This window comes from Cyclopterus lumpus, chromosome 11 (assembly GCF_009769545.1).
Source record: "Cyclopterus lumpus isolate fCycLum1 chromosome 11, fCycLum1.pri, whole genome shotgun sequence".
Taxonomy (NCBI): domain Eukaryota; kingdom Metazoa; phylum Chordata; class Actinopteri; order Perciformes; family Cyclopteridae; genus Cyclopterus; species Cyclopterus lumpus.
The window spans coordinates 15,785,388-15,810,574 of NC_046976.1; the positions used below are offsets into that span (position 1 = coordinate 15,785,388).

At 42.5% G+C, this 25,187-nt stretch overlaps 2 protein-coding genes, 2 long non-coding RNA genes and 7 other non-coding genes across 13 annotated transcripts; 9 read left to right on the forward strand and 2 right to left on the reverse strand.

Moving 5' to 3' along the window:
- Positions 1–2,879: 2,879 nt before the first annotated feature.
- Positions 2,880–5,095, reverse strand: rab42a (RAB42, member RAS oncogene family a). The gene is made up of 2 exons (XM_034545388.1): positions 4,881–5,095; positions 2,880–3,321 (listed from the first exon to the last, which is right to left on the reverse strand). The coding sequence occupies exons 1-2, from the start codon at positions 5,093–5,095 to the stop codon at positions 2,880–2,882; spliced, it is 657 nt and encodes a 218-aa protein (XP_034401279.1).
- A 745-nt stretch (positions 5,096–5,840) lies between these two features.
- LOC117738992 lies at positions 5,841–7,657 on the forward strand. The gene is made up of 6 exons (XR_004610147.1): positions 5,841–5,889; positions 6,430–6,484; positions 6,722–6,777; positions 6,944–6,996; positions 7,212–7,276; positions 7,454–7,657. It is a non-coding gene; the product is annotated as an uncharacterized LOC117738992 (long non-coding RNA).
- On the forward strand, positions 6,518–6,653 carry LOC117739905. The gene has a single exon (XR_004610468.1). It is a non-coding gene; the product is annotated as a small nucleolar RNA SNORA16B/SNORA16A family (small nucleolar RNA).
- LOC117739917 lies at positions 7,028–7,159 on the forward strand. The gene has a single exon (XR_004610479.1). It is a non-coding gene; the product is annotated as a small nucleolar RNA SNORA44 (small nucleolar RNA).
- Positions 7,314–7,385, forward strand: LOC117739927. Its single transcript, XR_004610489.1, has one exon. It is a non-coding gene; the product is annotated as a small nucleolar RNA SNORD99 (small nucleolar RNA).
- Positions 7,658–9,823: 2,166 nt separating the features above from the next.
- Positions 9,824–12,602, forward strand: LOC117739096. Of its 2 annotated transcripts, XR_004610151.1 has the most exons (9): positions 9,824–9,993; positions 10,231–10,279; positions 10,454–10,506; positions 10,996–11,049; positions 11,344–11,408; positions 11,578–11,717; positions 12,095–12,150; positions 12,319–12,348; positions 12,478–12,602. It is a non-coding gene; the product is annotated as an uncharacterized LOC117739096 (long non-coding RNA). The 2 variants fall into 2 exon arrangements; XR_004610150.1 differs by having other exon boundaries at positions 11,578–12,150.
- Positions 10,027–10,162, forward strand: LOC117739906. Its single transcript, XR_004610469.1, has one exon. It is a non-coding gene; the product is annotated as a small nucleolar RNA SNORA16B/SNORA16A family (small nucleolar RNA).
- Positions 11,083–11,218, forward strand: LOC117739903. The gene has a single exon (XR_004610467.1). It is a non-coding gene; the product is annotated as a small nucleolar RNA SNORA16B/SNORA16A family (small nucleolar RNA).
- Positions 11,448–11,519, forward strand: LOC117739928. The gene has a single exon (XR_004610490.1). It is a non-coding gene; the product is annotated as a small nucleolar RNA SNORD99 (small nucleolar RNA).
- On the forward strand, positions 11,891–12,026 carry LOC117739907. The gene has a single exon (XR_004610470.1). It is a non-coding gene; the product is annotated as a small nucleolar RNA SNORA16B/SNORA16A family (small nucleolar RNA).
- ctps1a (CTP synthase 1a) lies at positions 12,603–19,924 on the reverse strand. 2 transcript variants are annotated; one of them, XM_034545384.1, is made up of 18 exons: positions 19,677–19,924; positions 18,421–18,602; positions 18,145–18,315; positions 17,950–18,050; positions 17,718–17,834; positions 16,712–16,795; positions 15,980–16,060; positions 15,726–15,877; positions 15,492–15,624; positions 14,877–14,965; positions 14,689–14,783; positions 14,477–14,539; positions 14,013–14,056; positions 13,827–13,923; positions 13,667–13,722; positions 13,478–13,574; positions 13,256–13,400; positions 12,603–13,160 (listed from the first exon to the last, which is right to left on the reverse strand). In XM_034545384.1, exons 2-18 carry the CDS (start codon positions 18,587–18,589, stop codon positions 13,076–13,078), a joined length of 1,779 nt encoding a protein of 592 aa, XP_034401275.1. In that variant the 5' UTR covers positions 18,590–18,602; positions 19,677–19,924; the 3' UTR covers positions 12,603–13,075. The 2 variants fall into 2 exon arrangements, with proteins under 2 accessions (XP_034401275.1, XP_034401274.1); XM_034545383.1 differs by lacking the exon at positions 19,677–19,924 and adding an exon at positions 19,058–19,375.
- Positions 19,925–25,187: the final 5,263 nt, after the last annotated feature.

The window sequence follows — 25,187 nt, forward strand, 5'->3', positions numbered from 1 at the left end:
TGGCATCAAAGATATGAAACACATTTAATTTAGATGACATTAATTGCCAAACTATAGGGCTGATATGGACAACCTATTTAAATTGTGTTTGTATATTTTCTTTTCTTCCCATTGAACCTGATTATAGCAATATCTCACTATCAGGAACTACACCTAATCATGCCTATAATGTAACTATTGTTTTGGATAATAGGTGATAAGGTGGACTTGGTTTGGTAACAATGTGCAAATCTTTATCACCATTAATATATCAGAATAATGAATCCAGGTCGGGATAATCCTGTCAGTCAGAAGAGGGTAACAAACCCTATAGTTAAAATAAACCACCACAAACAAACATTAAGACCAAACATCATTCATTGTACATCTATTTATTTTTTTAACCAATCAATAAAATCACATTAAATATAAAATAAATAACATTTATTCAGTAAAGCTGTGAAATGTGACCATAGGGATCAAGAGCTGAACAGTTTTGTGTACCATCTGGTACAGAAGCCCCATCACGTTGGTTTAATCATTCCTGTGAACATTAAAAAAATGCACCATTAAAGACACAGTCCAACATTTTTGGGAAATTCACTCATATGTTTTTTCTAGAGACTAAATATGTGGTTGGAGTTGAAGATGTGTCAACGAGAGTGGTATCCATCTTCTCATCTAATTCCTTGAAAGAAAGCAAATAAATGTATTTCCCAAAACGTCGAACTCCTCCTTTAAGATTACAGTGAGAAAAATCTGGACTGTAGGTTGGCCCCCATCATCCTGTGGTCATCACACAGGATGGTCACGGTTTGTTATACTACTAACGCTGTCATAAATGTAGTTTTAACATACAAATTCAAACAATTAATGTACAATTTAACCCCTTTCAGATGAGATGCTTTAAGATTGTAGCAATAAACACAGTCAGGCTGGTTGTCAAATGCGGATTATGGATGTTAGAAGGACATTTAGTTAGATTTCAATGCATAGTGCCCTTCTAATGAAGTCCTCACTAGCATTTTGATAGCTTTAAGGACTTATTTCAACATTTCTGTAAATACGCTGAGTTGCTGTCTTTGAGAAAGTTAGATGAGAAGATTGACACGAGTCTCATGTCTGTGCATTAAGTTACAGAGGAAGAAATAGGAAGGGGACTAGCCTATAGCTTAGCATGAAGACTGGAAGCAGAGAGAAAAAGGGGAGATTTAAACACATTTATAAAAAACCTCTAACGATCATTAAATACCACGCTGTATCCCGTTTGTTTAACACTACCACACTCGGCACTTGGCAACCTCACTCAAGTCACTGAGGAAGTCCCCACAGCACCATACGTTGTTTTTATATTTCTGTTTGTGTCCAGAGTAAAAAACTCAGGATACAATGTGTTTATTCTCGAGCTTCAGAGCAAGCTGTTCACCCGTCTTCAGTCCTAATGCTAAGCTAGGCTAATGACACTTAACGCACAAATATTAGACAGATATCAATTTTCTTATCCACCTCTTGGAAAGACGGTGTAAATGCCTATACCTCCCAAAATGTTGAGCTATTCTTCAAAGGCCCTAAAAACATTTTCTCAGTCAGGAAATATGAGTGAGCAACGACGTACGGCAACAGTTCCTGCAGAACTGTAGTGGGTTTGAGGGATGCAATAATCATTGCTATAAGAAATGCAAACTAGTTTTAGCAGTGTATGCTGCCATGTTAACGTGACACCCTAAGGTTGTTCATTTTGCAGATAGGTTTTGTACTTTTAGGGCTGACCTTTCTCCAAAATTCCCTTCTGACGCCTCTGGATCACAGCATCAAGTACAGGCCCGCAAAAGCAGCACACGTATCCACATTGAATGAGTTGGCATCCGTCATCCGCTCAGGGCTGATTGGAATATTTATTATTTTTGTGAATTTAAGCTTTAAACAAAAGAAGCAGCTGTTCGCCCTAAGCCACAAACAGCCGCAGGTGAAGTTCAAACTTCCTTCTTTTTTTTGTCATATTTCCTGCTGTTGATGAAGTCATTAAAGATTTGATGACTGAGAGTTCAAACACTTGATGTCCTGTTGATGCTATGATACAAATGCCTAAAAGCCACCTACTCTAATTACAATGGGCGGTCTTTATATCCACATCTTAATCTATTTTTATTTTTTTGACAGAAGCATTATTCATCTATTCACAGACAGGTGTTTAAGTCAGTTTGGCCTTAGTGCACATACAGCTTACAGTAACAGGAGGAGACACGCTGATAAAATATGGTCACACTTATTGAAGAGTGCACATGTCTCCATTCACACTATCAATTAAATACCTTTCAGTGACGTTATAGCTTTCATCTCTATAGATTTCACTATTATTTACAATAGTACAGTCACAAATGATTGCAGACAAAGCATCGCACAAACTTGGACAGACAGAAACCCACAATAGTGCTCTGTGAAATGAATCCGTGTCTTCAGTATAATCAGCAGCCCACTGGCTCCAGGGCTGTGAAAAGCAGTATTGGCAAAAACTCTTAAGAACTATGATCTGATCACCTCGTGTCATTCGAACCTAACAAGGCCCAAAACAGTTTAGCTCATGCTGCACCACATGGCTTTAGAGAGAACAACAAAAATAAACGTGCCTGTTAAGATTACACATCGGGATATACAATGCCCCCCCCCCCCCCCCCCCCCCCCCCCACCCCACCCCCCACCCCCCGGTTAGAAAAGAACCCCAGTTGTGAGAAGAACCCACACACAGAGAGAGCACGACGCACAAGGTGAGGAAGTGATGGATGGTGATATCACGGGGTGCGGAGCCTGAGTGACTTGGTTTCGATGGACAACTGTGAGACGGGGGGGGATGGTGAACTCTTGGTGTGACGGGACAGTGTTTGGACACAGAGAGTTCACAGTCAGCAGTGGCAGCCCCTTTCGGGGACGGCGGTCGCCAGCTCCTCTTCGTCGTCGGCCGGGTAGAGGACCTTCGCGGTGAGGCCGCTCTTGACCCCGTCCCAGCCGTCGCGGGTGACGATCTCCCCCATCTTCATCAGCTCGTAGATGTCCTTCGTCAGCAGCTCGAAGGCCCGGTCCACGTTGATGTTGCACTTGGCCGACGTCTCCACGTAGCGGATGCCCAGCTCGGCCGCCAGATCCTCCGCCTCGTCCCGGCTCACCTTGCGGTCCTTGTTGAGGTCGCTCTTGTGGCCAATGAGGATGTAGACCATGTGGTGGGGCAGGATGTGCTCACTCACCTCCTTGTGCCACTCCCTCACATGGTCAAAGGTCTTGCGAATGGTGAGGTCGAAGACGAGTAGCCCGCCCACGGAGTTACGGTAGTAGGATGTTGTGATGGACCTGGTGGGTACATAGATTAATGACATGTTAGGGGTACAAAGCAAAATCATCTTGATTAAGACACTTTTGAACATCTTGGACAGCTCTGATGAACACACAACTGTGACCTGCCAGCGAAGGCTTTTCCACTATCCTGACTGTATGTATTGCCTCAGGCTGTCAAGTCTGTTTTTTTTTGTCAAAGCAGGTTTCAAGTCAGTATAAAGAAGTCTGAAGTGATATAAGAACAGTCAAGTCTCCTCTAGCTGACTATGTGTGGATGGTTTAGTTACTGCACCCTCAACTCACAGAAGAAGTCTTTCAGGTCACTGAATGCTGACCACTGAAATGACACAGCATTTGAAAAGGTTCCCTTCAATTCAGTCACGGCATATTTAGGCCATACACAGAATGCCTGTCCCTGTCCGTCGTTATTGTTCTGCAATGAAATATCAGGTTTGTCGAGTGCCCGTTTGTATTTTCTAATGTATTTAGGCATTTGCATTGATTAAATAAGCTAATAAAGGTATATTTTTGACACACGGTACCTTTATAAGGACCTCAACATGTGATAATGACCCGGCTGGGGATGATTGGCGGTATTGAATTGAGCTAAATTTAATTAAAATTAATCAAATGACCTCAAACCCCCTAATGGTCTCTGGCCCAGAGCCGTTGCCCCCCCCCTCCCCCCCTGCACCAGCCTTACCAAGATTCACACAAATCCTAATCTGTGCACATGTGCGGTTTAAACATTGCTGATTGATTCCACAAAACACTTCTCAGAGTCAGTTATAAGACAGAAGTGAAAGTATGGTGAAGCCTGAAGGAAAACACCCTCTGAAGATGTGCCTTCAAAAGGGAAAGCAGATCTAAGAGCGGAGCTGCTTCTCCACACACACACACACACACACACACACACACACACACACACACACACACACACACACACACACACACACACACACACACACACACACACACACACACACACACACACACACACACACACACACACACACACACACACACAGAGAAGGGCTTTAAAGAGAAAATTATCCCTGACAGCAAGAACACACGAAACAGAACAAGCAACAGAACAGATGAATGTGGGAAAAAAAGAAGAAAAAAACTAGATTTGAGAATGGAGTTGACATCCTTGTGTGGGAGACTGTGGAGTCAGTATCTCATTGAATCAAACCGGGGCCTAAATATGAGGAGGCTGCCCATCATCCGTGAATCAATGCAATGATGCAGCTCCATTTTCAGTGTTATTATATAGGCCAGGACATCATAGGATCGAGGCCAATATAATCTCCGCCTGACCCTTTTCTCCACTCACTTCATTACATCACAAAGAGCGACGGAAAAGCCCTCATTTAATTTAAAGGGGGGTCATGTTTTACAATAGCAGGAGAAACACGCGACAGCGAACCCAAGGCCTCTCCGTTATTCAACCACAAATATCTCCTCAGTGAAGACTGGGTGGCTGTATTCAACACCAGGATACACACTGTGTGTGTGTGTGTGTGTGTGTGTGTGTGTGAGAGCTATGCATTTTGATTTTCCGTTACGTGTACCTGAATCGTTCCTGACCAGCCGTGTCCCAGAGCTGGAGCTTTATCTTCACCCCGGGTTCGATGTCGAGCGAGCGGGCATAGAAATCCACCCCGACCGTCGGATCCGCCACATCGCTGTAGATTCCGTCCGTGAAGCGTTTCAGCAGCGACGACTTCCCCACCGTCGAGTCCCCGAGTAAAATGATCCTGAACTGGTATTGCCACAAAATATCCATGGCATGACTAGAGAAAAGGGGATACCGGGCGGACTGCGTGTTCGTGCGCGTGTGCGTGTGTGTGTGTGTGTGTGAAACAAAGCCCTGTGCGCGGCGTGTTTACATGGAGCCCCGGCTGCTGCTGCTGCTGCTGCCTTGCCTTCTGCTCAGGAAGAAGAGACCCGCGGTGCACAGAGCGCAGCAATCATGTGATAGATTCACCTGCTTTGCTCCACGGCAGCAATAAACCCTCGTGCACTCGTGAATTGGGCAATTGTGTGTTTTCAATGGTAGATAAACCGAAAAGGAATTTTAAGACGACGCACAAGACCTAATTTAGCCATAAATCAGCTTTTTTTTTTTTTTTGCTGTAGGAATGTCACGTATACAAACATGTAGGAGCAATATTTAGTATGATAGAGTTGTTATCTCAAGAGATGAGTTGTGGAAGGCAGGTTTGCTGTCCGTGGTTCTGAAGTAGGTTCAAAGATATCAGGCTATGACCGGACTGTACAGTATATTTATCTCTTTATACATAATTATTCACGTGTATCTCTTTCTGTGAAAACGTAAAATGTAAAAAAAAATCTTGGTATTAATGTGTCTAAGTCACAACAAATCTAAAAAGATAGGAAGGATTCCCTAAAAACGCGTAGTAGTAAACTACATATCCCGTCATGCAAAGCGCGCCCCGTGTGAGCTCCGGCGGACGAATCAGCGGGCTGCTGCTCCAGCGTATATAAGGCCACGGCAGCCTCTCCTCAGTCTCTTCCTCTTCAAAGCTTCCGCGAGGAGAAGACCACGGCGATCCTCTGGTAAGGCTTCAACTATTCAGCTTTACGTACACTTAAGTTGTATTTAGATAAACGATAAGTTGGCTTACTCGTGTTTGTCTTACACATGAGTATAGTTAATATATTGATGTTATTGGCCAGATACGTAAGCTAACTAACGTTAGCTTCTGTAGCCAAGGTAAGTTACTGATGGCACGCGGAGCAAGTAACATGTCTATGGTGACAGCATAGTTACTTTTATCAAGTCCACATTGTGCCTGCTTTATTTTTATTTTGATGACTTATAATGCTAGATGTGTTGGGACCATAGCTTTATGACTCAGTTAATCTTAGCTTGATGCTAACTTGTGAACCACGTGGCAAGTTCCCCCTCCAAACCGTCCTTCAGACAAATGTTGAGAAGAATTGGCATGAAACACCATTGTGCTTAACGTCACATTTAAACTGGAAACCCACATTTTTAAATATGCAACCCTACAAAGCAATAAAAGTGCTGACTAGATGTTTAACTTTCTACAGCACTGGAATATGCATTAACGTACCATTTTTGTTTCTCGACAGGTTCCTCAAACGGCAGCTCGACGTGACTGTTCACGGCTCTCTGTGGAGGATGCAGGTATGTTTATTTCCGTCACACCGTTCCTCCACAACCGGCTCCTATCGAAGCCGTTCGTGCTCTCCCGTAGCAGTGATCGGTCAACAGTGAGCCAAGAGGAAGACTTTCACCGACGGTCGCTGTTCAGTTTGAAGTAACTGTTTTAGCAACATTTTGGGAAAGGACATCCGGACTAAATGATCTGAATGAGTGAACGAGCCTGTATGCAAAGTGCTAAAACTGAACTCCTTTCTGCAGGAACTGGAGCATGTTGAACGTGGAAGAGTGGGACGTGAAGATGACGTCACCTACAGGTACTTTCTAAACTACATCTTGAATATAACGTTCTGGCTGTGATTACAAACTTGCCCTCACTGATAATTCATGATTGAGACATTTTTTACTGAGCCACTCTTGTCCATACTTTTCATGAAGTAGCCTATGATTTACAAAACTGACTGAATGCTTTGTTTGTTTCAGGTGACCCTAATGGCTGACTCACATGTGACTGGATGAGAACGTCTCACTGAAAGGTAACTTTTCATTACCGTCTGGAGAACATCAAAGCGTGCTATCCTAAGGACCGGGGCTTGTTTGTAGCTCTAGGTTCTCCAAGTGCATGCAAGAGAAAAAGGGTCGTCTTTGACTGCTGTGGCCTTTTCATGCCGTTTGCAACCACTCAACGATCCTACAGATTGGTTTCTCAGCTTTCATGTTTAATAATTCTAAATACTTTGTTCTACTATAGGAATCAATCTGGGCTTGAATCTGGAGGCCTTGCCCAATGGACTGTAATGGCTCCCTGGTTGGAAGGTATGTAGACCGTAATATAATGATAGATAATGCACATTCTGATCCATGATGACGACTATATGCAAGGGACTGTTGGATGAAGCTAGCGGATATGGGACTGAGATCAACTGTTGACTACGTTCAGGAAAAAAAGAACTGTTTCATTGGGCTAAAACTTCATTCATGTATTCTTTCCAGTGACTCTTGGAGCTCAGCCTAAAGTCAAACGCGTCGGTCCACCTGTGCAGAAAGTGATGCAGCAGTTCGTCAGACCGACTTCACTGTGCAGTATGACGATGGTGTGGACACGCTGCACCACGATTAAGTTGATAACTCTCATGTGGTCAGAGTTGAGATTGCTTGTGTGATGTCATAGGAATGAAATAAAACACCTGGCAACTATTTTGAGATCCTGGTATTTATTCAATATTGCATTCACATTCTTAAAAGGACATGAACAAGAGTGAGCGAGTTTCATAAACCAAGACCCATCTGTCACATGTTCTTAGCAGCTCACCATTATTTGGACCAGAGTTATGTCCTCACCTGAAGAGAAAAAAAATTCTTGCATATGTTTGCTTTTATATAAATGAATGTACAATATGTTTACACTTTAATAAACGATCAAATGCAAAGACGGTTATTTAACTATGTTCAGGAGTAGTTACAAGTGGCCCTTTTGAGGCCAACATGTTGACGATATGGCCCAAAATTAGTTTGCCACGCCTGCTTTACGGCCTTAAATGTAGTTGCAATTTGGACTTCAAACTACAGAGAATTGTTTCTCAGACTATTTTAGTCCGTACGGCTTGAACCTAGTAAATATGTACTGTAAAACGATGTTCCTTATCAAGCCGTGTTATAAGTAAGCTCAAACTATTTTATATATTCTGTTGACAGTGCGTATTTTCCCCCAGAAATGCTTTGCGCTGGTTGGGGGGTACTGCTTTAGACCCTGTGGGCTCATACAGCCCAGTGACTCAATTTGGTGTAAACGCTTCCATATTTTCTGCTGTAGATCACTTTTAACCCACTAATTGACCTCGTTGCGAGCTTCAAGTTGTAGCTCAGTCAACTTACTGAATGGCGACATTAGATTCTTTGTTCAAATCCCTCAAAGCATCATGGGAATTGAGCACAATAATTTGTACGTTAGTCTGCAGTGTAGCTCCTCTTTTTGAAGACTAGGAAAATGTGATTACACCGTGTGCATACCATAACCTCCAATTTATGGCTAATGGCCAGGGCCGTGCTCCAGTGCCTTGAGAGAAGCATCGGAGTCGGAAGACATGGTGTGCTTTCCGAGCAGGGCTATTGAGCAGTTTGTCTTACCTGTGGAGACAAATGCCTGCATTAGTAAAACATTTGAAACATGATCTCATCCCATAAAACCATCAAGTCAGAGTTTACGGTCCCCTGTTGAAGACTAAACTTTTTCCTTTGGTCAATGTGTCCCCCTGTCTGAATAACACTGGCCATGAAGACAACTCTACTTGATTCAAACTGGTAAAATGTGTATTCAGAATTATAGCTGAGTTATAACAATAGAGAGATGTGTTCATTGTGTTATTTCCTGCTCCGGAAGAAGACGCACGGTTCACCTGCTATGCACTAAGACGGCAATAAACCCTCATGCACTTGTGAATTAGGCAATTGTGTGTTTTCAATGGCAGATCAGACAAAGTGGAATTTTAAGCCGATGTACAAGCCCTAATTTAGCCATAAATCAGTATATTTTTGTTGTAGGAATGTCATGCTCAAGCATGTAATATAAGAGCAATTTTTATTCTGAAATAGTTATCTCAAAACGACAAGATCTGTGATGGAAATGAACCTTTCCAATCTCCCTTAGAGAAAACAAGTGTAATGTCGAAACACTTAAATGTCTTTAAGTAGTTATTAAACAGAAACGTAGAATAATTCAATTGAATGATCAGATCTCCATCCCACAAATGGTTTGGAGGTCTGACCCAGAAAAGATAATGCAACATCGTATTATACTGTCATAATTATTGAGTGTTTGCCCCTCATCCCTCCTCCCCGTCCTGCTCCTTCCTCCTTCCCACGGCCTCCATGTGAACAGGTTATGTCTGCTTTCCCAGATGGTGTTGTGGTGTGTTCCTGAGAGGAGAAAGATAGGAAGAAACACAAACTACAAGAGAACTATACAATAATAAGATGAGCTTAACTGTGCACTCTGAGTTCAGTAACACAGTTGCATTAAGAAAAAAACACTAATGATACTTTTTCCACCACAGAAAGGCAGGTTGCTGTCTGTGGTTCTGAAAGGTTAAAAGAGATCATGCTCTGACTGGACTGTACAGTATATTTCTATCTTTATACACAATCTGTATACCTAATTATTCACGTGTATCTCTTTCTGTGAAGAAGTTTAAAATTATTTTTTTTAAACTCTGTTTCCCTTGGTATCAATATGTCAAAGTCACAACAAATCTAAAAAATAAAGTAAGGATTCCCTAAAACGCGTATAAAAAAACTACATATCCCATCATGCAATGGGTGAGCTGCTCCGCCCCAGCGTATATAAGGGCACCTCACCCTCTCTTTCCCAAGCTTCCGGGAGGAGAGAAGCATGGCTCGGTTACCGCTAGCTTGACGCTAACGTGTGAACCACGTGTCGAGGTCTCCCTCAAAACCGTCGTGTTTCTCGACAGGTTCCTCCTGAAGCAGCAGCTCGACATGACGTGACTGTTCACGGCTTTCTGTGGAGGATGCAGGTATGTTTATTTCCGTCTCACCGTTTCTCCACAACCGGCTCCTATCGAAGCCGTTCGTGCTCTCCCGTAGCAGTGATCGGTCAACAGTGAGCCAAGAGGAAGACTTTCACCGACGGTCGCTGTTCAGTTTGAAGTAACTGTTTTAGCAACATTTTGGGAAAGGACATCCGGACTAAATGATCTGAATGAGTGAACGAGCCTGTATGCAAAGTGCTAAAACTGAACTCCTTTCTGCAGGAACTGGAGCACGTGGAAGAGTGGGACGTGAAGATGACGTCACCTACAGGTACTTTCTAAACTACATCTTGAATATAACGAGTTCTGGCTGTGATTACAAACTTGCCCTCACTGATAATTCATGATTGAGACATTTTTTACTGAGCCACCCTTGTCCATACTTACTTTTTCATGAACTCTTTTTGGATTTACATAACTGACTAAATGCTTTGTTTGTTTTCAGGTGACCCTCATTGCTGACTCTCACGTGACTGGATGAGAACGTCTCACTGAAAGGTAACTTGAGGGGAGGTCCTAATGCAGTTGCTGCATTTCTATTGTGCGTTTGTCTGCAGTGTAGCTCTGCTTTTTGAAGACTTTAGTAAAATGTGATGACAGTGTGCAGACCATAACCTCCAATTTATGGCTAATTGCCACGGCCGAGTGCTCCAGCGCCTTGACATCTTCATGCACAATCTTTTAAACATAATTATTCATGTGTACTCTTTCTGTGAACACGTACAACAATCAGTTCTCCTTGGTATCAATGTCTATAAGTCACAACAAATCTAAAATAAAGTAAGGATTCCCTAAAATGTGTACAAACTACATATCCCATCATGCAATGGGTGAGCTGCTCGGCGCCAGCGTATATAAGGAACCTTCTTTTTTTCCCAAGCTTCCGGGAGGAGAAAAGCATGGCGTCATTGCTCGGTTAAAGCTAGCTTGATGCTAAAGTGTGAACCACGTGTCGAGGTCTCTCAAAGCCATTTTGTTTCTCGACAGGTTCCTCCTGAAGCAGCAGCTCGACCTGACGTCATGGCTCTGTGGAGGATGCAGGTATGTTTGTTTCCGTCACACCGTTCCTCTACAACCGGCTCCTATCGAAGCCGTTCGTGCTCTCCCGTAGCAGTGATCGGTCAACAGTGAGCCAAGAGGAAGACTTTCACCGACGGTCGCTGTTCAGTTTGAAGTAACTGTTTTAGCAACATTTTGGGAAAGGACATCTGGACTAAATGATATGAGTGCATGCGAGGAAGAAAAAAAAGGTGGCCTTACAACCACTAAAGTATCCTACAGATTGGTTTCTAAGCTTTTATGTTTTAATAACTCTAAATATTTTGTTCACTATAGGAATAAGTCTGGGCTTTAATCTGGTTGCCTTGCCCATTGGACTGTAATGGCTCCCCGGTTGGAAGGTATGTAGACTGCAATACGCTATTCATAAAAATACACATTCTGATCCATGATGACTACTATATGCAAGAGACTGTTGGATGAAGCTAGCGGATATGGGACTGAGATCAACTGACTATGTTCAGGAAAAAAGAACTTGCATTGGGCTAAAACTTTATTTATTCTTTCCAGTGACTCTTTGACCCCAGCCTAAAGTCTTCAGTCAAAGTGTCTGGGTCCACCTGTGCAGGAAGTTGCAATGCTGTCAGTTCAGACTGACTTCACTGTGCAGTATGACGTCTGATGGTGTGGACACGCTGCACCACGATGACGTAAGATCAAAAGAAGTGATACAAACGATATGCAGTAAACTGTAAATAATCTACGGTAACTGAGTAGGGTTGCATGGTGTACCGATACTAAAACGGTACCCCGGTACATTCAAAATGATACGGTTTTGCATATTATGCAGGTATGTTTATTTCCGTCACACCGTTCCTCCACAACCGGCTCCTATCGAAGCCGTTCGTGCTCTCCCGTAGCAGTGATCGGTCAACAGTGAGCCAAGAGGAAGACTTTCACCGACGGTCGCTGTTCAGTTTGAAGTAACTGTTTTAGCAACATTTTGGGAAAGGACATCCGGACTAAATGATCTGAATGAGTGAACGAGCCTGTATGCAAAGTGCTAAAACTGAACTCCTTTCTGCAGGAACTGGAGCACGTTGAACGTGGAAGAGTGGGACGTGAAGATGACGTCACCTACAGGTACTTTCTAAACTACATCTTGAATATAACGAGTTCTGGCTGTGATTACAAACTTGCCCTCACTGATAATTCATGATTGAGACATTTTTTACTGAGCCACCCTTGTCCATACTTACTTTTCATGAAGTAGCCTATGATTTACAAAACTGACTAAATGGTTTATTTCAGATGACCCTCATGAGAACGTCTCACTGAAAGGTAACTTCATTACCTTTGTAGCTCTAGGTCTTTGACTGCTGTGGCCTTTTCATGCACATTGCAACGATCCTACAGATTGGTTTCTCAGCTTTCATGTTTAATAATTCTAAATCTTTTCCTCTACTTTAGGAATCGTCTTGGTTTGAATCTGGAGTCCACGCTGATGCAGCAGTTTGTCAGACTGTCGTTGATTACTCCAGAGTTGAGATTGTTTGTGTGATGTCATTGGAATGAAATAAAACACTTGGCAACTATTTTGAGATCCTGGTATTTATTCACATAAGCACATTTAGATAGGAAACGGCAATCTTATAAGCCTCCAATGTCTTACACAACACACTCATTAAAATGAGATTTCCCTTCTCGATAAAAGGAAAAATCAAATTGCTTAGTTCATACACCTTCAAAATAAGGCCACACTGGTACAACGCAAAAAAAATTTCAGCAAAGTGCTTTAAACTAGAGAATTGTTTCTCAGATTTACTGTGAAACGATCTGATTTCATAAACTTATTGGTACTTGATTGAGAACCAGTACTTTGGTGTAAATGTTTCCATATTTTCTGCTGTAGATAACTTTAACCAACTAATTGTAAAGCCCTGAGGCACATTTGATATTGGGCAAACTAATTCAAAAAGCACCAAGTGACAACATTGAGACTTTGGTATCTGGCGGTAAATGAAACAGCCTTGTGAAACTCATTTCTACAAGTATTGTGTAACTCAAGTCATTCATTGGAGATGGAAAGCAATTTCAACTCTGATATCTCCAAGTCTGGGGTGCTGCTGCCACTCCGATCGCTGTATGTATCCCTGTGTCAAAGAGAACGTAATCATTGATCTGATAAAACAGAGTCTGTACTTGTAGTTTATTGAGTAGAAACACTTAATCAGATGCAGCGTGTTACCGTGGAGACAGACGGCAGCCCTTCTGTAAGTAGCTCTGCAGCTTGCCGGCTGCAGCCAGCAGCAAACCAAGGTAAGGGGGTGATGGCTTAATGGGGCGAGAGGTGAACTCGGGGTGATACTGCACTCCGACAAAGTATGGATGATCTGAAAAAACGTTGGAGTGGAATTATTAACCTTTAAAAACCTGAAAATAACAAGTCAGTGACTTTTTAAATCTGTACCGTCGAGCTCTATGACCTCCATCCTCTCCCCTTCCACGTCTTGACCTACAAAGCGGAAGCCCTTCTCTTCAAAGTGACTCTTGAGCTCCGGATTGACCTGTACAAGGACAACAAAGTTACACACACGACACACACACACACACACACACCACTGTCGGCAGGTCGGCTTATACCGAGAGGTCAACATACTTCAAAGCGATGCCGGTGCCTTTCATCCACATATTCTGCATCTCCATAAAGTTTCCCTAGAATACAGAACAGCTGTCAGCACGGCGCAGACACAACAACAACATCATCAACATCATCATCATCATTGGGCTGAATGCAGACTTTAAAACTGTTTTCTCACGTAGTACGCTGTTGTTAGTCTTGAAAATGGTCCGTCTCTTCCCGAGCCTCATAGTGCCGCCCATCTGCCCGGGGTTGTGTTCTGGCATGTCGATCACCTGCAGAGGTTCCACGCGACAGTCTCAACTCAATGCACACATCTAGATTAAAACTAGGTTAGTTCTGAGAAGAAGAAAAAATAACTTACCACAGGGTGCTTTGATTCTGGGTCAAACTCAGTTGAGTTGGCATCTAAAAAAACAAAAAAAAACAGGCAAAGACATGAAAACATCAATTAAAGTATTTTTAAAAATCGACGGCTGCTGCGAGCTATCGTTCATATCGCAAACAATTATGAGGCGTCACCTCGGATATATTTATTTCTTTGTCCGAGACAGCCCAGAATCACACAGTGTGTGTGTATATACACACACACATGCATATATGGGCCTTTAGCCTCATTTCTTTTCAGTTTGACAAAATAATCAATAGTTTTTCCCGGCATCACACAGCCTTCATCAGTGGAGTTTAAACTACTAAAGTGACCAATTTGTACTAATTTATTTTACAGATAAATGAGGAAGTAACTTAAGAGCCCGTTTGACTAACGTGATGAATCTCTCAAAAGCCTGAACACGTTCTCGCTCCGCTACCTGGGAGACTTTAGCGTACCTGTCCAGCCGAGTATGTTCCTGGCAAATTCACAAACCGCCAACTGCATTCCAAGACACACACCTGCAGAAACATAGGCATCAGTCAGGCAGCCGTGTCCACGGTTACGGATGCAGGCTACTCATCTAGAGCTTAAATCTGAATAAAACAGCTCTCACAGAATTAGGTCTGATGCAAGATATTTTAAAATCAAAGCTATTCGGACAGTTTACCTAGGAAGGGTTTTTTCTGTTTCCTGGCCCAGTTGATGGCATGAATCTTTCCTTCGGTTCCTCGGACACCGAAACCTCCCGGCACCAGGATGCCACTGAGAGCAGAGCGAAAACGGTTGATGAGACAAATGTCGATGTCGAGGTCGTATTACTTAAAATAAAATAAAAAACGGCGTCTCGGCACTCACTCTGCGCTGCAGAGCTTCTGCCACGCCTCGTGGTATTTCACCGGCTCATCCTGCAGCGTGCTGGGCTCCAACGACGCAGAGTCTATATACTGGAGGAGAGGAGACGCGTAAACTCTAGGTCCTCTCTAAATATTCAATGTAGAAAAACACTTGACCTCTGTAGGGTCAAAGGTTAAAGTTGCAATTCTAACCACACTCAAAGTTGATGATGACGGCTACTAATATTAGTTGATGCAGTGACTATGGAGGACCACTCATACAAAACATCCAAACTTTCCCTTTGTTGAGTGGTAGGAAGCACTGTAACTACAAGCATATTAGTAGTAGAAGTTGAAAACACTCAATTTCTATGTTTTTTTTCTTCATATTACTCTGTACCCAGTTGATTTATGCATTTTTATATCCGAGGGAGTGGGACCAATTGATAGTGTAATAAAGTGACTGCACACACACACATTCAGACATGATGCACACATTCTTTCCATAAACCCTATTAGAAAAACAGGGCATCTTATAACTTTAAGTAATCCAGCATTTCTATTGTGCCTTTGTCTGCAGTGTAGCTCTTCTTTTTGAAGACTTAAGGAAAATGTGATAACACCACCGTGTACATACCATAACCTCCAATTTATGGCTAATGGCCAGGGCCGAGTGCTCCAGCGCCTTGATGACAGAAGCATAGGAGTCGGAAAACTTTGTGTACTTCCCGACCAGAGCTATCGAGCAGTGCTCCAGCAGTCTGTCTGACCTATGGAGACAAACGTCTGCATCAGTAAAACATTTGAAACATGACCTCATCCCATAAAACCATCGAGTCAGAGAGTTTACGGTCCCCTGTTGAAGACTCACCTGTCTGACATCTCCTTCCACTTGGTCAGCATTCTCCTGGGCCGAGTCCCTATGGGCATGTCCAGCCTCCTGCTGAGGTAGCCCACCACACCCTGTTTCTCCAGCAGCAACGGCACTTTGTAGATGGACGACACGTCGTGCACACAGATGACCTGCGACGAGACGGCGAGTTTAAAGTACCCGTGGGAGCCGAGATGCTCTCCTTTGTCCAACAGAGCGACAAGACAAAATGTGTTTCGGTGTCGGTGACGCACCTGTTCAGGTTCTACGTGGCAGAACATGGAGATCTTCTCTTTGACCGAGTTCTCCAGAGCGGTGGAGCAGCGACACATGATCTGTCGGCAAGGACGAGAAACTTTATAAAAAGTGACATAGGGGCGACATCATGACGCGGCCGTATCTTTGTGGCACACACAACCAAACACAGTAAGTTTCACATGTAAAGGAGCTCCTGGTGACATCACAAGGATCTGTTGTGAGCCAAGTGGTTTTGTAGGTTTCGTTCATATTAATTTGGCAATAAACAAATAAAATTAAACATTTTCCTAAAATCTTGCATATTGAACCTTTTTCAAATTCAAATTTCTCAATTTGAAAAAGGTTCAATGTGCAAGATCTTTAACACAATATACTATATTCCTTATTTGGGGCAAATAATTAAATTAGCGGCTTACACAGAAGTATTTGATTATTTTTTTTTACACTGTGTGAAAAGCTACATTTATACAAAGCAAAATATGATGGCTCACATCAGTGCCATCAATACCAACGGAGCACCATTTGAATGCCACTGCATCGATGTCACAGACCGTGTCAACTCAAACTGTCACCACGACTTGGTCGAGGGAATTTCAAACCTCTTGTTGAACTCATGCTTTCAAAAAGGTTTCACACTCTTTTGGGGGGTAAAAATCTGGTCTACCAAACTAAATGCATCCAACAGGAAGTGCAGACATACATAGACGGACGCTGTGCCGATGACTCACCAGATCAGGGGACAAACCCAGTCCTCTCAGCTCTCTGACGCTGTTCTGTGTTGGTTTGGTCTTTTGCTCCCCCGTTGCACTGGGCTGGAAAGGACAATGGGAGACATTACAACATACATGTTAAACTGACCGTTTAGATGTCCTCAGGGATGTGCATCTGCAACATCGAACATGCCCAAAGATATTCAATTTATGTGGATAGAAAAATTACAATTGCAATTTTAGAAGCGGAGAATGTTTAAACAACGCATCAAGTAAATATAAAAATCAGACTCTACTCTATAAGCCCCTGATGTATTATCATTGACACAAGGAGATCCCCAATCTACATCCTGCTTCACAGAGGAGCGTCTCTGTCTTCGCTCACGATACTCAACTATACCTAAACAATGCTAGAAATGTCCATGCAGGACATTTGTGTCATTTCTGGGCCGGTATATCTGAAGTCGGAAATCAGTCCTAACTGGTAAAAATGCTCAGAATGAGGTATTACTGGTTCTACTTCCTCTCTCCTGTCTGCAGTGAGGAGTAAAGGCATTTGATCAACTTTCTTAAATCAGAAGACGACTCCCATATGGGCCGATATTCATCAGAGCATGACTCAGTTATTCAGTAGGGACAACAACTTTTCCTTTTGGTCAATGTGTCCTTAAAATTCAAACTGGTCAAATCTGTGTATTCAGAATTAAACCAATAGAGAGATGTGTTCATTTAGTTATTTCCAAAAATGGGCAGATTTCTTTTGTGCTCAAATATTGGTACCCCACACTTGTCTTATGAATAAGTGCGAGAGTGTGTGTGTGTGTGTGTGTGTGTGTGTGTGTGTGTGTGTGTGTGTGTGTGTGTGTGTGTGTGTGTGTGTGTGTGTGTGTGTGTGTGTGTGTGTGTGTGTGTGTGTGTGTGTGTGTGTGTGTGCGCGAGTGCATTTAAAGCAAGTTGTTCTGCAAGACCAGCCGACACGTTTGTCCCCCCCAGATAAAAACCAGTGGAAGGGTTGCTCTCTCACCTGTGGTATCAAACTGACGTGAATGTTGCAGAAGTTCTCCCTCTTCACTTTGAACTGGAACTGCCTGAAGGCCTCGATGAAAGGCATACTCTCGATGTCGCCAACAGTGCCTCCTAACTGCACACACACACGCACACACAGACAAATATTAGCAGTGAAAACATGCAAAATAACTTGAATGCAAGCCGGTTGGTGCAAATTATGTTGTCATAACACGAGCTGCTCCGCTGACCTCTATTACACACACTTGAGGTTCTACATCGTCGTCATCAACTGGCACTTTGGCCTGTTTCACAACCCATTCCTGGATGGCATCTGTAATGTGTGGCACCACTGGAGAAGAGAGAAAAAAAAATAAAAATACTATTAAAATACAATTTCTCTTACGCATGGCACCCTCTACCAAACTCAAACAGCGGTTGTTTACCCTGCACAGTCTTCCCCAGGTAGTCTCCCCTCCTCTCTTTGTTGATGACCGACTGATAGATCTTGCCGGTGGTCAAGTTGTTGTCTCTGGTCAGCCGGATGTCGAGGAAGCGTTCGTAGTTCCCCAGATCCAAGTCCACCTCACCACCGTCATCCAGCACAAACACTTCCCCTGGACAAAAAGGAGGGCGCGACACAATCGTAAAAAACAAACAAACATGCGGTCTGTTTAACTCCCAACGCGTTTAAACCGGACCGGTCGTTTCCTCTCGCATACCGTGCTCATAGGGTGAAAATGTGCCCGCGTCTATGTTGATGTACGGGTCGATCTTGATGGCGGTCACATGCAGGCCGCAGGACTTCAGGATTGTGCCCACGCTGCTCGCAATGATGCCTTTGCCGATGCCCGAGATGACTCCTCCGGTTACCAGGATGTACTTCATCATTCTGCTCTGGTGTCTGGGGACAAGATGACGGATTCAAATCAAAGTGGACACCAATGAAGGTGTAAAAGCCGACATGAACTTTGTTTTTGTATTTGAGGATTTTTTAAACTATACCTCCAAAGAATATGAAACATTAAAAAAAAAAACAGCTTACAATGACAAAATAACAACCAATATTTTAATAATGTAAGCCTTTAGGTTAATTGGAAACAGGTGGTCAAGTATGGGAGTAAATCTGCTGATGAAGGCCTTGAGTTTATGATTTATTGATGGGCCGTACACTACTTTATATAATTTATTGATATACTTTATACAAATATTTTGTCAGCTTTTTATATTTTTAATATACCTCATATTTTACAATACGGTCCGATAACGTTTCTGTTCAGCGAAAAATTAACCAAAAACTATTTATGATATATTTAACACAAAGCATGGCACACATGTGAAGCGCTGGATTACACACACCGTATCGACCGAGCGGGTGGGAACCTCCTGATTCCTCTTTTCATGCTTAAGAGGACAAGAGCGCACCGCCCGCCCAGGTTACGCCCGTCCTCAAAGTGAACGAGACCAATGTAAAACCGCCAGCTTTAAGCTAGCTGTGTTCGATCATCACAACAAGACACACAAAACAAAAAAGGCCTTCGTTGGTGCACGCGCACAAACTCAAACTTCTACTAAACTAAAAGTTACTGTCTGTAAATACGAAGAGCAGCGAACTGTACTTCATAAATCCATTTCACCAGCCCGACAACTTCAATGTAGCCAGAACACCCGGAACTGCCTTCAAAAGAAAAGCGGTTCGCTTTATATATCAACTTTCATAATAAAAGCATAACAAAAGCTGAGAAATAGTATAAATATACAATCTATAGGAGCATATTACGACCCGGTTTATTTGTCACGAGAAATGTAATCAGTAGTCATATGAAACTGCTGCCACGGTATTTCGAACAGTTAACGTTATATATTGAGCCTTTTATTTATTTTTTACCGGATGTCCTACTTTGTGTTATATTTGCAACTTAACAGTGTATGCTAGCTAGCCAAGCACCTCTCTCAACAGTTTCCAATTTCAACTCACCAAAATATTCTTCAGCCAGAGCTACTCTCCAAAACAGATAGTCGACGACAAAAACAGTCCACGATACTTTTTTTTTTTTTTTTTTTTAAACCAGATTTTTTTTTTTGTTCGATCCTAATAGCGACGCGTTTGCTTGTGGCCGTGCCTCGCTAAAGACCCATCTATTCTCCTATCGCCTCTACACGTGTTGTCGGGGCTGCAGTACATAATTCATCACACGCTTTTCTTCTTCTTCTTCTTCTTCTTTTGAGGCTTTATGGCGGATGGCATCCAACAAAAGGTGCATTACCGCCACCTACTGTATTGGGGGTGTGGACCTAACCTATATCCTTCCACTCAATCCTGTTTCTTTCTAATATTGCAGTACATTTCCTGCCCCAAAGGGTAATGCATCTCTTAATTGTATTTCTTCTACTTCCAGTCCTTAAAGAGAAAATGTATAAGTCTAAAAAGCTGAATTTAATTGCTTCTACTATAATGAACTATATTGCTGTGTGCAGAGTTTCTATTGGCCCAAAGGATTACCTTTCTGTATGTGGGTAGGATTACACTTTTTTTTTGCTAAAACAGCATCATTTTATAATTTATAGCATTTTTAGAGTGCCTTGGAAATATTTCAATAGTATTGTTTTTCATTTTAAACTTGATATTTGGGTGCCATCATCAAACCCTTCTGTGGAAATAAATTTGATCATATGCAATCTGTTACATATAAGAACATTAACCAAAAGCTGCTAAGAATATTTTTTTAATGTTTTTTTTTTGGTACCTCACTTCTTATTTTTCTGATCCGAAGTGAGGTCCTGCAGGGATGTCGTATGTGTACAGATTGTAAAGCCCTCTGAGGCAAATTTGTAATTTGTGATTTTACAAAATAAACCGAATTGAATTGAATTATTCATATTTTTTGTTTGTAAAAATCTTAATCTGCAAAGTGACTTATGAAGTAAAAGAATAAGGGGAGGTAGAAGCACAGTATTTGCTTTTGCATTTGCAGTGGGAATAGAAATATAGCATAATATGAATAAGCCTGTCAAGTCCATGTACCTCAAAACTACACTACAGTACTGTACTTATTTACTTTCTACCACTGTCTACATGTATGTTGGCTATCATTAAAATCCCTAACGCTTCATGAATTTCCATGAGCACCTGAAGGCAGCACACTATCCATCTTTGAACCAGCAGGGGGAGCTCATGTCTCACGTTTGAAGGTTCACGTTTGACTAGAGAAGGGAAGAAAAAAAAAAAGTTGCATTTCCCTCATGTGGAAAGAAAGGCCCTTTAGCCAGCTGTTTACAGATCGTACAAGATATTTATCAGCGTTACAGTTTTTGCTCGGAGCTCCTTGAATTGTTCACATCTCACTTCCAAGACAAACAAAAATACCACAAATCTTGCACATTTGATCTGTGTGACAATCCATGTGATCACGTGTTTTATTTTTCTCAAAGCCACAGAGAACAACACACATGAGTGTTGTGAGAATAGAGCACGCTTTAATGCCACCGTGTCCTGACGTAACGATAGATGTAACAGTGAGCTGCTGCTCAGGAGCGACAAAGCAAGGCTGAATGGTAGAAACATTTGAGTGCTCAGAGGCTACAGAGATGTTTTCCTGTGTGCTTACAACACACAGGTTCCTCTTTCTCTGCCTGACACAAAACAACACTTTCTGCTGCTTTGCCCCGTGTAATAAACAGCCCCAGTCCAAAGTGGTTAGTTACAGTGTACCGTGGAAAGGTCAGTGATCTTGTGATGTAGATCGCGGCGTATTATCCTCCTTGTGCTCAGTGAGATATGAAGTCCAGGCAAGGAGCACTGCTGTCTCAATTACGTCAAACTGTGACTTGTTCGTACCGAAACAACAAGACGTCCACAAAGCCCACTGTCAGATCGTCTGCAGCCGGGTTCATCGGGCCCACCGTGTGTGGGTGAGCGCAAGCGCTGCAAATTAAAATAACACAAATGATGGAGTTAGTGACTGATGGCTGACTCACATGACGGATAACTGCAAGGCTTACTGATGCATCTGTGTAACACCCAAATATCTACTTGTGAGCCGGAGCAGCCAACTTGGTCTCTGGAACACAGGAGGGGGGGGCTTAATGAGAGTTTTAATTCATTTTTGACCAGAGCTGCAATTGAATTAAACTCCCACAGAAGGGCTGGATGCTCTCCCCACCACAAGCCATTTCCTCCTATTAGACGTGTAACAGAAACAGCAGGCAAGGCGGCAGGTCAGTCTGAGATTAAACTGACTGTTCTCCCTTCATGTTGTGGAAACATATACTCTTACAGGCTGTGTCTGCCACCGGTGCTCCCCTGTACATCTTTAAAAGACATCAACATTTGGGGAAACTTGCTCATTTGTTGGAAGAAGATGGATACCATTTGATATCAGTCATCTCATCTCAGGAACATGTTTTTTTTTCAATGTTGAATCCTTAAACCTGATTTATTTGACCAATGCTGTTGGTGTGTGTGTGTGTGTGTGTGTATGTATGTGTGTGTGTGTGTGTGTGTGTGTGTGTGTGTGTGTGTGTGTGTGTGTGTGTGTGTGTGTGTGTGGAGGGGGGTGGGGGGGCAGCAGAGATAAGTGAATGCAACTTAAAAGGTGCTAAAGATGTCATCTGTGAGCCGCAGGCTCAGGTGCGCCACGTTGAGAGCCGCCGCGAGGCAATCAAACTGCTTCCAGTCTCTTATCTGTGACTATAACGTACAAACAACTTATTTACAACCGTTTTTTTTAAATGTTCCATGTGGTTGATTGATTTTTCTTCTTCTTTGGAAAATCCTCAAAATTTCCTTCAGGGTGCGCAATTAGAGCGAGTGTAGTGTAATTGAAGGGGAGTCGGTTGGCGTTGTGTTTTCTTTTAAGACGACACAAGCAGAAACTTGTACGGGTGGAAGACTATTCAAAAAGGGCTTTTACAGAATCTACTACATTTTGCTGACATGGCTGATACGTGAGACGGACCTCTGAAGGAAAACAACATTGTATTTCTCGGTTGAAGTATGACTCATCCGTCGAGAGCAGAGAAAGAGGTGAAGTGGTTGTTCTTTTAACCATGACCATAACCAAGTGGTTATTGTTGTCACCATGATGAAGGTCCCTTAGTCTCAACGATATAGTAATTTCAACCAATTCAAGAGGTTTTCTAACTTTAGCAAAGTACATATTTTTTGAAATCACACCATAATATGTTCCTAACATACCTTAATTAACCATAGTATTGTTCTATCATCATTCCTTTTTTTTGTTGGAGAATTTGAACTTTTTGCCGACAGCTTTTAAAACATAAAAAAGCCACATAACTGAAATTATTTTAGTGCCTATGAGCAGCTCTTTAAAACAAATAGTTACATAAAACAAATACTCATGAGAGGATTAACAATCCTGCGTTGGAGTCAGGACGTGGTTAGCCTAGCTTAGCATAAGGCACAGGGAAACAGGGAGCCTCACTCTGTCCAAAGTAAAAGACACGGACCTACCAACGACTCTAAAGCTCACTAATCAGGTTTTTCTCATTCTCTTAATCGGTAAATAAAATGATGGAACTAATTCTTGGCCGGTTGTTTGGTACCAGAAACTAAAACCAGAACCTCATTGACAGTATCTGGCAAATCTGCATAGTATCCGGGGACGCTATACTGGATGGACGTAAACTGTTTGTCAAGTGTGAGCATGCAAGTCCTCTTTCTCTCCATGCACGGGTTAGACGAGCTTCATGCACAGAAGCAGCCTATAGCCGTTTGCCCTTGCCTGTTGTCTCTACGCTAAGCTAGGCTCAACACATCCCAGGGCTCTATCCTTAAGAAAATAAAAGCCAATAAGCGTTGACATTTTTTTTAGCTAGAAGAAGAATCTGTCCAGTGATGCTGTCTCACGCATCACATTTCTAGTGCGCGGTACAATCCTTATAATGTAGATCTGTCTTATTACAGCTTTAGTAATAACGTGGGGGTTCAACACCACGCTGGAGCGGCTCAGCGCTGACTGACTACTGCCGCTACACGAGAGCCGCGAAGGGGGGATGGGCCGATTACTTTGCTTTACATCGTGGCGATGAAGTCTCTCTCTGACGCTCACTCTCTCTTTTTTTCCCCTACAGTAGGGTTGTTACTGTAATGGGCTGATAGCAGATACTATCAGGTCATATAATACATCTCTGATATGAACGAGGGCCTTCAGTTATACTTATTAGGCTTTCTTTGGGATTAAACATATTTTAATGGCAGGTAACGCCATTTCCTCTATACAGTGAACTCTTAAATTGCAGTTTATCACACAGCTTCTCCTCACTATGCATTCCTTAAGACACCATGAATTAATCCTGCACAGTTTGAAAACATGTGGTTTTGTGCGATTCTCAGAAAGCCTTTAGTTTGAAAAGGTGAACACAATTGAATCATTTTTAAATTTCAAAAGCCTTAAATGAATTAAACGAATGACAATTTAAAGGGTTCCATGAAAGTTAAAATGTGTTTTGAAAGGCGTTCCCAACAGTGTTCAGGGATCAAGGGGACATAATTAATACTATTACGTGGAACCCTATAAAAGGTCCTTCGTTAAAGGATGTCAGAGGTTAAATGGACAACAAAAAAACACGGTAAAAAATGAAAGCTTCCTCCAGCTGTTTATCCTTCAGACCGACGTTTTTGTTACGTCGTGTTTGTTTCCGCTTCATGCTGACAGGACCGTGCAGAGTGTCTTCTGTTCCCTCTCAGGCTGCATCACGAGCGAACTATAAAACTCATTTTACAATTCAAGTCTTCATATTAATGACCATTGAGAGCGTGACGGACGCCCCACCTCTCTTCTCACCGTGTGTAGATTTCCTCACCGACGTCAATAATTTAATGAAAAGGCATTAACATATTCCTAATAAAAACCTTTTTATAGACTGATCCGACTTGATGCGAATCTCCCATCTGCTGTTTCTTTTTTTTGAGCGGAGGAGATGATAATTGATCCTCGTGGCCTAAAGAGTGCTCTCGCGGAAGCAGAACATGACTTGCATTTAATGTCTCTCTCTGCGTGTTTAACCTTGTGCTGCTGCAGTCGTTACATCGATCGGTCGGCATTCAATTCAGACTTGCGTCTACAGAAATGTTACTCGGTCCGACCTCGGAGAGATTGCTGCTGGGACTTTTACTCTAAGTGAGTGAGGCGCGCTTATTAACCGAGTCATGAGCGAGACCAAGAGTGCATCGAGAGTCCGAGACGAGACAAAGACTTTGAGAAATTGAGACAATTGAGTCGAGACCCCGAGAAACGGGAGCAGTGACAGCTTCCACGCTGCACGACACACTTCGGATGAAATGTGGCGCATAAACACCTGTCACTTCTCAAATGAATCTCAAAGAGCCACGTTGCCATGACAACACCCACAGAAAACAAATGAGGATACCCCTTCCATTTCATGAGAAATGTCTTGAATTTTGAGCCATCACAGTAATAATGTCCACAAATACGTCGGATAATACACAGGCAGTCGTGGTTTTGTA

Bases quoted from the DNA above. Each gene is read 5' to 3' on its own strand.
- rab42a (XM_034545388.1), bottom strand. From the start codon at position 5,095: ATGGATATTTTGTGGCAATACCAGTTCAGGATCATTTTACTCGGGGAC. The intron at 3,322-4,880 runs GTACACGTAACG...TGTACCCACCAG, and splicing joins GCTGGTCAGGAACGATTCAG to GTCCATCACAACATCCTACT.
- ctps1a (XM_034545383.1), bottom strand. From the start codon at position 19,101: ATGAAAAGAGGAATCAGGAGGTTCCCACCCGCTCGGTCGATACG. The intron at 15,878-15,979 runs GTGCGTCACCGA...GTCTCGTCGCAG, and splicing joins GCCACGTAGAACCTGAACAG to GTCATCTGTGTGCACGACGT. The intron at 13,924-14,012 runs GTAAGTTATTTT...GAACCTCTGCAG, and splicing joins CAGAATCAAAGCACCCTGTG to GTGATCGACATGCCAGAACA.